Source organism: Coloeus monedula (assembly GCF_965178545.1).
Source record: "Coloeus monedula genome assembly, chromosome: 4".
In the NCBI taxonomy this organism is placed as follows: domain Eukaryota; kingdom Metazoa; phylum Chordata; class Aves; order Passeriformes; family Corvidae; genus Coloeus; species Coloeus monedula.
In genome coordinates, this window is record NC_138784.1 from 24106706 (window position 1) to 24122889 (window position 16184).

The 16184-nt window shown below is 47.7% G+C and overlaps 1 protein-coding gene across 7 annotated transcripts in view; it reads right to left on the reverse strand.

Moving 5' to 3' along the window:
- The window catches only part of RBFOX2 (RNA binding fox-1 homolog 2), a gene marked incomplete at its 5' end in the record, with an annotated part of 172308 nt that extends 159177 nt beyond the window's left edge, over positions 1-13131 (reverse strand). For all 7 annotated transcript variants that reach the window (XR_014226347.1, XR_014226348.1, XR_014226349.1 and 4 more), the window contains one exon: positions 12940-13131. Coding sequence is in view for 4 of the 7 variants with exons in the window: in XM_082280462.1 (XP_082136588.1) it covers positions 12940-13131 (192 nt within the window). The remainder of the gene's footprint in view (positions 1-12939) is intronic.
- Between the last annotated feature and the right edge of the window lie 3053 nt (positions 13132-16184).

The following is a 16184-nucleotide window of genomic DNA, read 5'->3' on the forward strand; positions in this document are numbered from 1 at the left end:
TGGCGACACAGTACAAGAAACTGCTCAGGAGAATTGTACCTAAAATTTGTGTTTCAGACTAACCCTGAGGATCAGGTAAACTACACAAGCCAAACAAAGCACTTGATACTACTGAGCCAGCAGGGCCGGTCAGTTTGTCCACTGTACTGAAGCGTTTCCAGACTATATGCATCATCTCTTTATCAAGAACCAAATCCAAGAGAAGCAACTTCACAGAACACTTTACAATAGATATGAGAGCCCAAGCACAGAGATTTTATGTTAATTTAAACACAGACCTCATAAAAGAGCTTGCTAACACCTTGTCAGCAACAGTGACTAGCTGACACCAGGCATCTTGGAAGATTTCAGTGCACAGGAGAATCAAACACACCCATCTCCTGCTACACTTCCCAAGGATGGTCAAGGACAGGCACTCCTTCAGGCAGACTGTCATCACATTCAAGTTGCAGTCAGAGGGTTCCTCTTCTGAGGTAACAGGACCATTCTCTCCAGTTTGCCTGCAGATTCCACACATCTACTAAAACCCAACAGAAGCAAGAACATAGGATGATGATCCAGATCTACTGAATCACTATCCATTCCCCATCTACATATTAAAGCATACAGACTGGCTAGTCTTTCTCTGCACATAGAGATGCCTCAGAGTTTTGGATGCTAGACAGGGTAAGAAAGGAGAACCAGGTCACCAAAGGTGAAAAAGAGTGGCTGGTACAGAAAGGATAGAACCAATGCTATATCAAATGCCACACTGCAAAGCAAGCCAATACCCCTACCAAAACTCCAACGGAGCTGCCAAACTCTGCCCCATGAGCCTATGAGCTACTCCTATGGTAAATGTCTGCAGTAATCATGAGGTCCAAAAATGAAACAAATACCATGCTCGGGGAAAAAAAAAAAAAAGCAATAACTATCTTCCTGTTTTCAGTAGAAAGGTCACGCCTATTTAAGGAAACCTTCCCAAGAAACATGGACATGCTCCATCTACATCCATCAACTGAGAGTCCAGATTTAAGTGTAATCACTCATCCAAGAATTCCTAGTCCTTAAAGGGGTCCTGGTGGAAGCAAATCCAACTCGTGCTCCTCCTGGCATGAAAAGCAGTCACAAATGCCTGATACTGCCCAAGGTGAAAATATCAACCCATTGACCAGCAAAGGAGGAATTATTACTCAACAATTTAGGCAGTGAATAATAGGAGGAAAACACACACACACACAAAAGAAATCTCATAGCATCTCCATCTATTCAAGTCAACACCTTCCCCATGGGAAACAACCATCCCCAGGAGAACTTACACATTGGTCTGGCTGAAAGAGGGAGATAATACTTAGATATGTTATCAGACCTATTGCCAGAGACATTTCAAGACAGAATATGAAGCATGAAGAATTCTTAGTGGTGCTAATTTGTGATTTATCAACAGATAAAACTTATTTTTCTGAAACTGTAGCATTTGGCACTCACCATATGATTCTTGTTGAAAGCCAGAAGAGATAAGGCAAGATGGTGAAATGCAGCAAGTCTTTTCTGGAAGGATGTAATCAGGGGACAGAGCAAACACAAAACCCAGACCTAATTATGAGCATAATTTCAATTTCCTGGCAAAGCCACACACACACATATATATATATATAGACAAATATCAGGTGTTCAGACAATATATACTCAAACAGTAGCCTCAGCCTCATTCACCACATCCAAATCCATCACAACAGCACTGACAGGTCACAAGTGGGCACTGAGAGAAGGGATGGTCAGATGGTATGCTGGTTTTGGCTTTCATTGAGTTAATTTTCTTCACAGTAGTTGTTATGGGGCTGTGTTTTGGATTTGTGCTGGGAACAGTGTTGATAATTCAGGGATGTTTTAGTTACTGCTGAGCAGTGCTTACAGAGAGTCAAGGCCTTTTCTGCTTCACCCCACCAGTGAGGATGCTGAGCACGCACAAGAAGTTGGGAGGGAATACAACCAGGACAGCTGACCCCAACTGACCCAAGGGATATTCCATACCACATGGCATCATGGTCAGCATATAGAGCTGAGGGAAGAAAGTGAAAGGGGGGACATTCAGAGTGAAGTTTGTCTTCCCAAATCACTATTACACATCGTGAATCCCCGCTTTCCCTGAGGATGGCTGAATTCCTGCCTGCCCATGGGAAGGGGTGACTGAATTCCTTGTCTTGCTTTGCTTGCATGTGTAGCTTCTGCTTTACCTGTTAAACTGCCTTTATCTCAACCCACAAGTTTTTTTTACTTTTAGTCTTCCAATTCTCTCCCCCATCCCAGCAGGAAGGAGTGAGCAGCTGTGTGGGGCTTAGCTGCCAGCTGGGATTAAACCACAACAGATGGAAACACTACAGAGTTAAGTTCCACTGTAACCCTCTCTATCTGACAATCAAAATCCACAGTCGGTCCATTTCCTTTTACATTCTCTTTCTCTTCTCTGAAGCGTTCTCTGACCCATGGTTGACATCTAACCATCACAGAGACACCACTGTTCCCAAATGCCACTATCACCTCCTGCTGAGTCCATCCCACCATCGCAAATGATGGCCTTGCCTCCTCTGTCTGTGACCTCTCAGCTCAGCTCTCACATGAGGCACTTGGCATGCAGACCACCACCACTCTTAGGGAAATCTAACCAGCCCAGGAAGTCAGACTTTTCCAAGAAGTGCTTAGGTGTAAAGGTCATATCGGGAAAAAGCTGCTAGATCCAGCTGGTGACATTAGCAGATGCCAGGTCTCCACTGGATTCATGTGAGCTTTGGAGACGACACCAGCTTCATCTTCTCCCCTCACTTCAAGGCAACATATGCAGAGGTACTGCCAGGCTGGTCTTTATCTCCTCTTTCCAAAAAGCAGTGGAATGGGGTGTTTATTCCTCCCCTACAGCTTTGTACTACTTACAGTGTTGTAGTCTGACAATCCTAGCGGTAAGATCAGGCATCCAGCCCAAAACTAGGCTTGTTGTCTGCAGTTCTCTGAAGATGACAGAACCTCAGCCATTTAACACAATTCTGCCCCCCCCCCCCCCTTTACTCAGCTAAGGAGAACAGAACTGAACACCCATGCAGAAGCAACAAAAAGCAGGCACTGATGGGATACATGAAGGACCTATTATTCAGCAAACAAAAAGGAGATACCAAGCCCATGATCACCCACGTATTTCTCACCCGAGACACCTGTATGCCAAGTGACAGGATTGCTTTGCAGCCCTAATGTGTCACAAAGTCTCCTCAGCAGAACATGCCTCTCTGTCCTCCTCGCTGACCCCACAAGTGACCACGCTGAGACCTGTGTTCTCAGGAAGGGGGGAAGCTGCCAGTCCCCACGGCAGCCAGCGCAGGGAGCTGGTCAGAAGCCGGTTCCTGCCTTTGCTGTCCACATAGCAGCTCTCTGCTTCCTAACGACCAAAACATGCTTTTTAACTTGAAAGGCAAAGTAGCTACATTCTCTCCTAAAATAGCAACTGCAAAAGTCAAGGGCTGCAGATTAAAAAACAGCAACTATCCATGCAACTTCCAGTGTTTCCTCATGTGCAGGGATGTTACAACAAATCAGGATTATGTGCTATTTTTTCCTAATTCCTGCTTCATTCAAGCCTAGGAAGCACTGTGTTCTGAGCAGTATAAACAGCTGCAGAAACCCAAAGGTGGTTTTGTAGTCTCAGACAAGCAGTATCAATTCTACTTAAAAAGTTAGATTTCAAACCTTATCTTCCAAGTACAATTTCACTATGATACTGACCAAGTTCCTTAATTCAAGGTACTCTTCTGGGCTTTAAGATAAAGACAACAACACTGTATAATTGCCCAACATGACACAATTAAGGATTGGTCTATGGAAGCAGCAGGCATCATATACACAGTGGAAGTTGTAGAGAGCTATAGATCAAGGATTAAAACATCACCAAAACCCCACCTCAATAAAAAAGCCCCAGCTACAATCAAAAATACAAATAAAAATAAGTTAGGCTTTAAGTGTCAATCGTTTTTTGGCAAAATTGGTCTTATTACCAGGTACTTCAATCCCCCATTTCCACAATAAGGCACAGTATACCTTTTCTACCTCTCAGGAAACTAAAAAATAAAATCATTAGTACCTGTGAAGCACCCACACTACAGTGGTGAGTACTGTAGAAAAGACCATTAAAAATTAATAGGTCTGTATTCGGTGCAAGGTTTAGATTATCTGCAGTAAATTCATATGGGATCATACATGAGATGAAAGAGAAGGAATGAAATACTGCATAGTCCAAAACATGACCTTACACCCATTTTAACTGGTTACAAAACTCCCATTAAGCTTAATAGCGCCTCAGTGAACACCATCCATTTGCTGCATTTGAGGAGATGAAGTCATTTCTAAAAACATAAAAGCTATGACCACATAATTGTGACCTCACATGATGTCCTCTTGTCACATTCTCCTGCTGGGCATAGCAGTTACAGGCTAAGAGTCCCGGCCCCTTCAGTGTGGATACACCATGTGTTAAAGTCTCCCCAGTCACAGTCTGCTGTGCACAGGTTCTCACCCTGGCACATTCAGTCTCCTCAACCCTTTGTGTGGAGGAAACAGCACCTGCAGTTCCAGACCACCCAGGACAAACATAACTCCAGCACCACCGCAGAGTAGCACACCTCTTCCTAGAACCAGGGCATTGAGAGTATTCTGCATGTCCACACACTTCAACTTCCACTACTGGACAAAACAAATAACAGGATGGGCAGGTGCTTCAGAAGCCAGCTGGATTCTCCTGCCGGCTGTCCAAGAGACATTCAGATCTGCTGCTGCAAATCAGCAGCAGTGGCAACACTTTATTGCCTCAGTTTCCTCCATGATTCAAATCATTCCTGAGGCCAATGTAACAAAAACACCTGTTTCCCACCCTCATACACGCCACCAGCCCCAGGACATCTGCCCGTACCATGCTGCCAGCCCCCCTTTCCTTCGGCGTGCCCCACGGTTCCACCTGCTGCAGCAACATCACAGCCCAGGCTTCCTTCCCTGACTGAACCTTTTGGATCTCCCCAGGCTGTGTGGCTGGTCATACTCATGGGAGCAGAAGCAGCATCACTCAGAGAGAGAGGTCTTAAATCCCAGGAACCACCTCAGGTCGCTCCAAAGCTGAGCTTCAAGAATTGGTACCTACAGGCAAGGAGAAGCACCGACAAAACCTACTCCATCCTGGTCCAGCTTTGCTCCAAAGCTGCACAGGGCTTTTAACATGAAATAAGGGTAGGAAAGAGGCCTCTGACAGACCTGCTTTCCAGGACAGCAGAGTACAAAGGCTAATGAAGAAGCCATTGCTTGCACTTCCCCTCATTTCTTCTTCCCACAAAAAGGAAGCAAAGCCACAGAACAGAATAAAACCAAAGAGCCAGACAGAGACAGCTCAGAAGCACAATCTCTCATAGGAGCTGCTCAGAGTCATGCTTGGCTACTCTGCCTGCAGGTCCAGGGAGCCAGGCAGAAGGTGCCCAGCCCTGCAGCAGGGCAGAGCCTGGCCTCATGCGCCCCTCACTGCCTGAGGTCAGTGAGCAGGCTGGAGGAAGGGCAACCTTCCCACCCCTATCTGGGCAAGGGAACAGCAACCACAAGCAGCAAATTATAGCACCAGGATCCCAGCTAGAGCCTGCCCTCAGCCCACACGGCACTAAATCAAGGTTTTTTAGTGATGCCTTGGTGGAATTTTCTTCCTGGGCATCACCCTCAACGGTGACAACCAACCCAAATGCCTGCAAGAATCTCCTACAGAAATAGCAGTGGGAAAGCTGTGCAGAAAGTCTCCATTAAAAGAGCACAATGCTCCAGTCCCTTGAAGAAACCTGAGCCGGATCCAGATCCCAAGGCCTCAAAGGCCCCTGGGGAGCATATTTTGATATTTGTGACACACAGAAAAGCCACATAAGGTTGATTCTTTAGCCTATTAAAAGAAATTTAGCTATGTACACTCAGAGGGAAAAGTGCTGACACGATGAGGGTTTTTTCCCCCTTAAATGTTGCAGCTTGTTCCTGATCTCTATGCTAATACCTGCTTTATTCCTGAGGCAATTATGAGCAGATAAAACCCAATAAAGTCATACAAGAAAAGCAACAAGTGCTTCTATTCCAGGCTCTTTGAAGCAAGTATCCAATCCTTCTGCACACAAACTCTCCTAGATAAAGGCAAACATAAGCAACAGCCCCAGTAACGCACAGCCACTTCAAAAACATGCCAGTCTGAATCCCACTGTCCTATCCAAGTAGAAGATCTCATTACCTCTTTTCTAACCAGTGTGAATCACAAGTACCCTCTGCCCACACTCCAAAGGTTAGGAGGCGGCACAATGGTATAGCTGATTGAACACCAATGTCGCACCTCATGAGCTCACAGAAACTGCCGAAGTTTCCTGCTCTGCCCAAGCAGATGCTGGATCCAGCTCTAGTTCAGCTGATGCTGCTCATTAAACAAGAGGGCTTTTGTATACAACCTTCCTTTCTTCATGGCCACTTAAATACATCGTCATATCACTGCTAAGGAGTTGGAGTCGCTTTCCTTTGGTCCAGCAAGAGAGCTGAAGGGGTGGTTTAGATAGATGCTGTATGTACGTGGGACAAGCCAAACAAGAGAGAGACTGGAACAGTTCACAAACACCCTGGAAGTCTTCCAGAACAGAGAACACAGGTTACAAACCCAGAAAAATATGTGGCATTTCTCAGCAAAGCTTTCCTGCAGGAGAGGTACCCAGGCACAGCTCAGCAGGACAACTTGGCAGAGCCCTGACAGGGAACACTGCAGGGTCAGGATGGTGGCATGGTCCAGGACTGGCGAGGACTGTTTCATACAGCCCCTGCCATCGCTGGACTTGGCCCTGACAAACATCTCTAATTTGACCTGGAAAAAAGGAGGTGCACACAAGAAAGTGAAGCAGAGGGAGGGGGAAGCATGCTGGGGAAAATGTATACACATCTTTCAAACTGAATTTACAACAGATTGCTGGCAAAATTAAATTTACTGGAGAGCAAAGGGAGTTAAGGCCCAAAACGCAGTCAAGCAGCTCTAATCCCTAAACATCGGGATTATCTCATGACAGCTACACTCGGGTGTCCACTCAATACCACTGTAAAATGTAGATCAACAGAATGCTTCAATGAACTGGAACTCGTTACCTCTAATTGCTTCTCTCACTTCTCTTCTGGATGTTCCTCTGATCCCTCAGCCACCACATTTCAACAGCAAACACACACACAGAGAAAGCCAAGTAATATCAGAGATGGGCAAATTAACTAAGAGATTTCCAGACAACCAACACATCTGCCCTTCCCTTTCACTTCATATAAAAACTAAGGTTTGCTGAGTGCCACAAGTCAAGTCAGCAGCATAGAGTGATAGGTTTTAAAACACCTTCAACTAATGTGATTCCTAACATTTTCCAGAGGGGCAGAGGTTTCTGTGCAGCCAACCAAACACTGCTAACGACAGGCTTTATTTTTCCAATCTAACAGGGGTATGTCCTTCAGCAGCAGTTTCCAGGGGGCCACAGACCACACACAGAATCCTGTTCAGATCTGTCTCAACTTCAGTTTAGCTTCCCTATCTCTAGTGCAAATGAATCAGTTGATTTATTTTATTTTACTGCTGCCTCCTTTGCATGTCGTGAGTTCTGGTACTCCTGCTGCCACCAGGCTCACCACAGCAGTCACTGAAAGCACAGTCCCAGTAAAGCACAAAGCTAGCACAGGAACACAGCTGCTAAACCTTCAGTGACCAGCACTTCTTTGAGACAACCTTGACCACAGAGGTGCAAACCCCCAATGCAGAAGGGCAAGGCAGGGACCCTGCTTGCTGGTTCACTGGGAGGAACAGCTGGCAGAGGGTATTGCACAGGATGTGCCTGGGAGCTGCTCCAAACTCAGCTAGGTGGGCAACCTTTCCAACATGCAAGGGAGAGATCAGGCTTCCTGCAAAATACCAGAACGCTTGTATTTCTAAACGGGAATTCTGAAAGGAAAAATAAAAACCTTATGTCTACAGCTGGTATACATATGCAGAAGGAAACCATCTCCAGTAGAACCAGACCTCTCTTTGGCTTCCAACCTCACAACTGTGGCCATCACCTTTGAACACAAACCTCTGGAATCTACAGAAAAATACTGAGAGAGCCGGGAGGAGTACATGCAGCATACTTCAGTCGGGCTTTCCATTTTCCTGAATATGGCAAGAAAAGAGCCAACAGTAAAGCACTCTTAACAACTCTAAAATCCCAACTTTCAGCCTGTTTGCCAAAGGTTTTCTTTGAACCGGAGATTTTCTAAGCGTTCCCAGACTGCGTCAAGTCTAACTCATAACATTCAAATATTAAAAAAACAAAGGCCAAAAGCAAACAGAGAAACAACAACAAACTTAGAGGTGATTCATTACATCTCATCACATCAGCAATTCTCTGTCAAAACAGCATCCCAGAAAACCTCATCCTGGATCCAAGGCAGGGGTCAGCTTCGATAGATTGGAACTTCGCTTCTTTTACTGTAATATCTTGTATCCCTTGCATTGCTCTGCATCTCTTTACAAAGACAGCCATGCCATGAAAAATAAGAGGGAGGAAAAAGCTAACCTGATTACACAGCTTTTCCACAATTTACTGGAACGAGATGTTCTCTTCTGTAAGATTTAAAAATACAGACTTCCAAAGGGTCCCTCACAGCACAAAAGCTGTTATTCACTGGCCCCTTCTCGATTACAATCCCAGTCAGCCCTCTCACTTGTAAACCCAAACCTACCTAGAAATTATCAGCAGACCAATTTCTTGCCATCCTCTGGAGCACCACAAACAGGCCACAGCTTGAGCAAGGATACTGGCTGTCATGAAGCACCAGTCACGTCCCCACTCTCCCCTTTCTGGGGCACGCTGCAGTTCAAGGTTTCCAGTCACTGTGCTGGAAAGGAGTCAGGCTGGTAGAGGGTGTCACAGACCATCTTCTGGCTCACAGTAGGATGAGAAACTGCAGACTTTCTTGTAGAGCAAAGACTTACCGTCTATTACATCATCGTTTAGTCACAGGGGACTGATCTCAACACCACTAGTCATCTTTATGAACCCTGTGCAGACATGGCTGAATGACACACAAAGTCACCACTCATTGCTGCCACTAAAGGTTTATGTGGACTGGGCAAGGCACAGACCACAGCTGCATTAACTGTCTGTCCTGACCAGTTGGCCACACTCATGGCTGCAAGAAGAGTAATTCTCCCAAATACCCAGGGATACTGAGCACACAAGTCATTCATGAAAGAGGAACAAGGATCAGCTCTGTTCAAACCTTACATCTAATTCCACCCATATATTATAACCAGGTGTAATTTTAATTTTCTAACCAAACTAGACCCCATAAAAAAGCTAAATCAAAATTCAGCTTGGGGACTGAATGAGGAGTTGATTAACTTATCCAACCCGATGCAAAGCAAAGGGAATGTATTTTAGTAACTTTGTCAGCAGTGTAAGCTGTCTGATAGACCTCTAGCACCTGGAAGGGGAAGACAAAAAGAGCACCATGGAATTACACCCTTGTCTGCAGTTTTAAAGAGAAAGGGACACTTCCCAGCTAGCCACAACATTTCTCATCTTTCATCATGCAAGGAATGGAGGAGGAGAGGGATTGTTGCAAGGGTACTTTCTCTTCCATCTGTGCAGCAGTGTTTTCTGACAAGAAGCAAATACAGCTGCATCAACAACTGCATTTCAGTGAAGTTTCACAAGTGACTTAGGCTAATATAACTTTCTTTTTTTTTCCTCTTCTCCCCTGTGCTAGGCATTATTTTTACCCAGATCAGCAAGCTGATCCAAATGATTCAACCATCCAAGTCAGCAAACAGAGCATGAGGTAGTTCCTTACCAGCATTTATACAGTTAAAAAGTAGCAATACCTTTGGGGCCCTTTACTTCCAAAGCTTACAAACCTATCCAAATACTTCCAGGTGACATTCCAGGTGGCATTTGACTTTTGCCATTTATGGAACAGAGGGAGCTAAAAACCAGCAGTTCCTGGTAGACCTTTTCCTCCCACGCCACGATTAACTGAAATATGTCCCAGAAGCAGATAGCAGCCATGATCCGATTTGTCCCAATCCCAACTCAAGCAGCTTTACACCACCCTCCTAACAAGATCAGCACTGGCCAAACACCATTTATCCGGCCTGATCAAAGATGGATTAGATAATGAAACCCTAACTGCATAAGCTGTCTGAGCATGCTGGCCTGAGACAGCAGTAAACAAGAAGCCCAGCAGATTTAAGGGCTACTCAAAGCTTTTAGGCACCCTCTGCCCCAAGGTCTTAATAACTAGCTACTATCTTATCTTCCTTTGGGCTAGTTTTGATATGTCACACTAACAGACTCCCAAAAAATCTATTAGTTTTACAGCTACATTAGTAATTTCTACAGCTAAATGATTCTACAGCATTACACGCTGTGTTTATACCGTGAGCCACTGGTAGGTAGGGGTTATGCAAAGAAGAAATGGTGGTGGGCATGGCATTCCGTGATTCCTTGCTATCAGCCCAGAGACACGAGGTCACCAAGTTTACACGGCAATAGCCTGTGGCTCTGGAACAGGAAGTAGAAAATTGACAGGATCTCCAGGAAAAACAAGGTACAACAGTTGCTGGTGTTATTTCCAGCTTTCAGAAAGCCTCTAATACATATGAGAGGGAGAAAAAAAAACCATCAAAGAATAGGCTCTTTATTCCTCCTGTAAGCATTACGTACAGTTAAACATAGAGGATTTACTAAAAAGAACCCGTTATTCTAAAATAAGGTACTTCAAAAGAAGGCACTATCCGAACAGAAATCCACACGATAGGCAACCTTGTGTTTTGTCTTTTAAGTAAAAAGATAACGAATTTCCCAAACATTAAAGAACACATTTTTCCTATCTCTGATATTAATTGTAAGTTTGTCTTAAAATTTGGTACTGCTTGCCTGCAAACACAAGAAGATTCTCCAAATATATAAACTACAGTCTTTAAAAACTAAAAAAAGTCAAGGGAAAATACTGAACATAGAATCACAGAATGGTTTGGGTTAGAAAGAACCTTAAAGATCACCTAGATCCAAATAATGGTACACATTTGTAAATATATACATACAGACATACATGTTTATTTTCATCTTTTATAATAAAAGGACTGAAAAATCTTTTCCATATATAAATACATATGGAAAGATTACAATTACACTAAGAATGCCAAATAAGTACAATATGGGTGCCCTAATCTGAAAAATAGCTACACCGACTACAGACGCACTTAAAAATTGGACTCCAGTCGTTGCACCTCACCTAATTTCTCCACTGCTTCCCACTATCTGATACAGAAATAGACTCCAACTTTCTGCTAGTTTATTCCACAATCAATCCCTAGTATCATGACCACCAGCACTACACACTGCTGCACACACACACTGTTGCAGCCCCATGGCTGAATGCTGCAATCTTACTATCTTGCATTATTCATTGAACAGACAACAAAGCACTTTTAAATGTAAATATAGGAGGGGAGTCTTTTATCTGTAGAGAAATTTCACCCATTTGCAATTAAAAAAAAAAAGAAAAATCAGACTTTTGCTAAACCAGTCCAAGTCCCTTCCTAGGCAATTTTCAGTTGATTTACCCCAGTTTACGTCAACAACAATCAGTTAAGCCACTATATGCAGGGTAAACTGGTGCATCTTCTGTAACTACACAGGACCTCTGCCTCAGTTCAACTTCGAAGAGCTGGAAGAATTTCATGTCACCATGTTTGTGCACTCATTCATAACTCCTAGCAAGACACACCGTATAAACACTCCTTCGATGCTGAGCATCTTTCTCCTTGCAATTGTACACATTGCCTGAGTCATACTTGAAACCTACATGTGGGAGAACACACTACTTCAAGGGATAAAAGAGCACAGCACGATTTTCACTGGCTCGTGGGAGAGCACAAGCAGCAGCACTTGGACGCGAAGCTCCAGCAACCGCTCAGGCCACACCATCACACTGGGGAAAACATGATGCTGTGGGGTGGAGAGACCACCATGAAAGACTAAACATCAGACAGAACCACAAACAAAACCTTACTGCTGCAAGCAGGAAGAGCAATTCTAGAGCATGAAAACTGGGGACAGCCTGGGAAGTAAAAAGGGAAGAGCGTTGGCCAGTATTTGGCATCTTGATGAGAAGCACCATGGAGAGAACAGGATGCTTCCCTTGGAAAGCCAGGAGCACTTACCAACCCGAAAAAGGGCGAGAAGAGAAACAAGTTCAGACGAATAAATCACGCTGCTTCCAAAGAGCTTTGACATACTCATCACGAGAGACACAAGCAGCAAAGACCAGTGCAACTGCCATAATAAAACAATCCTTCACAACACCCAAACAAAGGGAGGCAGAAACACCTTGGCAGCATCACCCCACAAACACAAAGGCCAATGCACCTGGAACAAGCGATGTTTTGGGGACGATCAAGCCGCGCTGGCAGGAGACGACAGAAACGCGGGATCCTGAACCAACCTAGAAGACGCCCCACTACCCCGCTTCTCCCCCTTCCCAGGCAGCACCTGGGATTTCTCCTAATACAAGCCCCAAGCGCCGCGGGTAAACCCGCTGCCGCTGCCCCGCGCCCGGCCCCGACACCGCGGCCTCCCCCGGCTGCCCGGCGGTGCCCGGAGCGCCGGACCCGGCGGCGGCTCCCCCAGGGCCCCGCGCCGCCGCCCCACGTGCTGGGCTGCGCCCCCGGGAGCCGCCCGGCTCGGGTCGGGGAGCCCGGGGGGATCCCCGCTCGCCTCGCTGCCCGCGGGGAAAGGGCCGCACGCCCGAGCGCAACGCGCCGAATCCCGCAAACCGAAATCCAACGCGGCCCGGCCCGGCCGAGCCCCGGGGAGGGAGAGCCGGGGACGGCCCGGCCCTGCCCGCTACCTGCATGCCGCCGCCGTCGGCCTCCGCCTCCGTCCGCAGCCGCTTGCTGTGGCCGCCCTCCGCGCCGTCCCCGCCGGCCATGGGCTGCTCCAGCTCCGGCTCCCGCTTCACGCCGCGGGCGGACCCCGCGCCGCCGCCGGCCAGGAGCTGCGGCTGTGGCTGCTGCTGCGGGGGCTGGCCGCCCTCCGCCATCCGCGCCGCCGGAGCCCCGGCCGTCCCCCGCCGCGATCGCCCCGCTCTGTCACCGCAGCGCCCGGCGCTGCCGGGGAAGCGGGAGCAGCAGGAGGAGAAGGAGGGCGGCGAGCCCCGCGCCGCGACCGGAGCAGCAGCGGGCGCGCCGGGCTCCGACCCACCGGAGCGCCTCGGTCACGGGCTCGGCGGCGGCTGGGGAGGGGCCGGAGCCCCTCGGCAATCTCCGGAAACGCCACCGGAGCAGCGCGACCCCCGCTCGGAAACCTTCGGCGGTGCCGGGCGGGGCGGGGCGGGGCGCGGGCGGAGCGTGGGGCGGGGCGGGGCGGCCGCGGGGCTCCGGGCGCCGCGGAGCCGCGCGGGGCGGCGGGAAATGGCCGCTCGGCCGGGCCGACCCGCGGCACCGCGCTCCGCTGCCGGGCTGCGCCGAGCCCGCCGCCGGTCGGGCCGCGGCCGCCCCGTGGGGGCCCGCGGTGGGTGCGGCACCCCCGGAGGGGCTGCGGCGGTCACGTTGGCCGTAGGAGTGCGGGGCACCCACCCCTCGGGCAGAGCCGGGTCCCCCGTCGGTGGCCGGCTTGGTCCCGGCCCGGCTGGCGCAGGGCCGCCTTTCGGGGTGAGGTTTCCGCAGCTCTCCCAGTAAGGAGCTGAGGCGAATCTGGGGTGATGGGTACTGGCTTGAACCCCCGCTTCAGGAGCATCCAGCAGCAAGGGATGTGCTGCCCAGCTCCGAAGCTCCGTATCCCTGCTCAGCACAACCTCACATCACTCTGCCTTGTGTTCTTTCCGGCCTTTTCCAGGCCTCCTCCGTGTACCTCACTCCAGGGCTCACCTCACGGCCCCAGAGCACATCTGATTTCTTGAGAAAGGGGCTTCACTTGTTTCCTGTCCCTCCATGGGTTTCTCCTGCACTTTTATATATATGTATGTATCCTCATTTTTATGACTTCCAACCAAATGGAGACACCAGTCTGCAAGAACCCAAAACCTGCTCATCGGCCGTTCTGTGTGTCTCCACGTTTTTGATCCTGAGGAGCAAATTCGGAATCCTCAACCAAAGCATAAACTTGATTTTATTATGCAGCTGCTATCTGGTAGCACTGAGGACAATGTCTGCTCTAGAATGAGGAAGGCATAGGCAGCCTGTATTGTCCTGAAAGTAGTCTGGAAGCCATGGCAACTTGATGGAGAACTAATCCACAGATCATAATACAAATCTGCGGTTGGCTTGATTATGGGATGGGAGTCACACTCTACTTCTGCCTCCAAACTAAAAATGGAGTTGGTCGGTGTGAGTCAATGAACACTGAGGAAGCCTTTCTTGACTTTTCTAATATCACCATGTGTAACAAAGCCTGGGGACCAGTTAGATTGCCTTAATGTTCCATAGTCCCTCTACATGCTACATCTGTTGATCTTCATGAAATTATAGAGCCTTTGGTTTTGAGTGACAGTTACCATACGTGACTCTAGTCTTCCCTTACACCACATTTTTTCTCATCCAAAAATAGTTTTCAAGGCCATGTTGAAAGCTATTTTAAGTGGTATGTTTTGTGCTGAGGTGCCAGCTTGTCTCCTCCAGTGACGGGGGAAATCTCTTTTTTCAAAATGACTACAAATCCCCACAGAGTGGCAGGCACCCAGAAGACAATTACATGCAGCTTTTGTCTGCTCACCCACCAAGGGTAAACACATGTCTCATTCATCTTGACTGGGTTTGATAAAATGAGCCAGACTGTCAAACAACATTGAAGGAACATGTTCAGTCCACTCTTGGCTTGGAAAGAAGCTGAATTCTCATGACTGGGATGCTGCTCATACAGAGAAAAGCATCATTCCTGTATTTGTCTTTCTGCCCTAATTTTGACAAGGGGTTCTAGATGAAGGGTCCAGGTCAAGGTATTGCCTGTGAGGAGCTGCAGAAGGCTTCAACCTTCAGATGAGTTAGGAATAAACAATTTGGAGATAAATCTGTATGTGCACTTGGGAGCACTCCTCTCACTGTGGTGTCTGATGCTTCCCTTGGGGATATCAAAGAAAGGAGTCGCTTTATGGTGCCCAGCCTCCATTTTTCTCTTCACCTTCTCCTAACCCCATTTTCACCATCTCCTGCCATGCAGGTGCCAAAGGTGCTGCCAGTTCTCCCTTGCATCCTATGTGAACACGGTCTGTGCCACAGAGCAGCTCCTGGCAGAGCTGGCAGTGCCATAGGCACATCCCTTGGCAAGGCATTTTTGGCTGGCTGTGGTCTGCAGCCCACCAGGGGAGGAGCCAGGACCACCACGGAGCACAAAGCACCCTCGGTTATGGTGCAGGTGAACAGAGCTGAGGGGGGTACTGTGCCCTCCTACCAAAGTGACCTGCAGCTGCCACCACCCTGCTCTGTGCCACTGCGAGCTTTCTGACATTACTGCCGTGTTACTGCGTATTACTATTTATCCAGCTCTTTCCATTTCCTCTTAAAATAAGATTAATTAATTTATCTTCATGGTATGTTTGTGGGATAGGTATTATCCCCATTTAACAGATGGGATATGAGGCATTCCTGAAGTCACAAAAAAGCTTTTGAGCTGAGACACAATCTTAATCCGTTGATTTCCTTTCACACAACCCAGCTGCCTTTTAGGTATTTGTGTGTGACATCTGAGACATACTAAACAGACAGCTGACTCCTCTGTTAACCCTTCCACTGCTGCACAGCACTCTTGCCAAAGGCTCCTATGTGCTGTGATTTCGTGGACGAGTCTGCAGAGTGCTCACCAGTGCTTTGTCTTTGACAGATCAAAGAGAGGCAATCCTAAGAAATATTATCCTTGCAGAGAGCTCCCAGAAGCTGGCATGAAGAGTGTATCTTTCCTGAACAGATTCACATCATTTTAGAATAAAATTGCTGTGGTTTCCTCCCCCCAGAAGGATACCTTCTGAAGAGATTCCTTGGAGAAACATGTGCTGGTGTCTCCCACTGGGCTGGAGATCAGGTGGCATCAGAATGCCAGGTGTGAAATATCTATGGAAGTACAAAGGGCTGGGTCCCAGAACGTGCTTGAATGGAGCAGAGG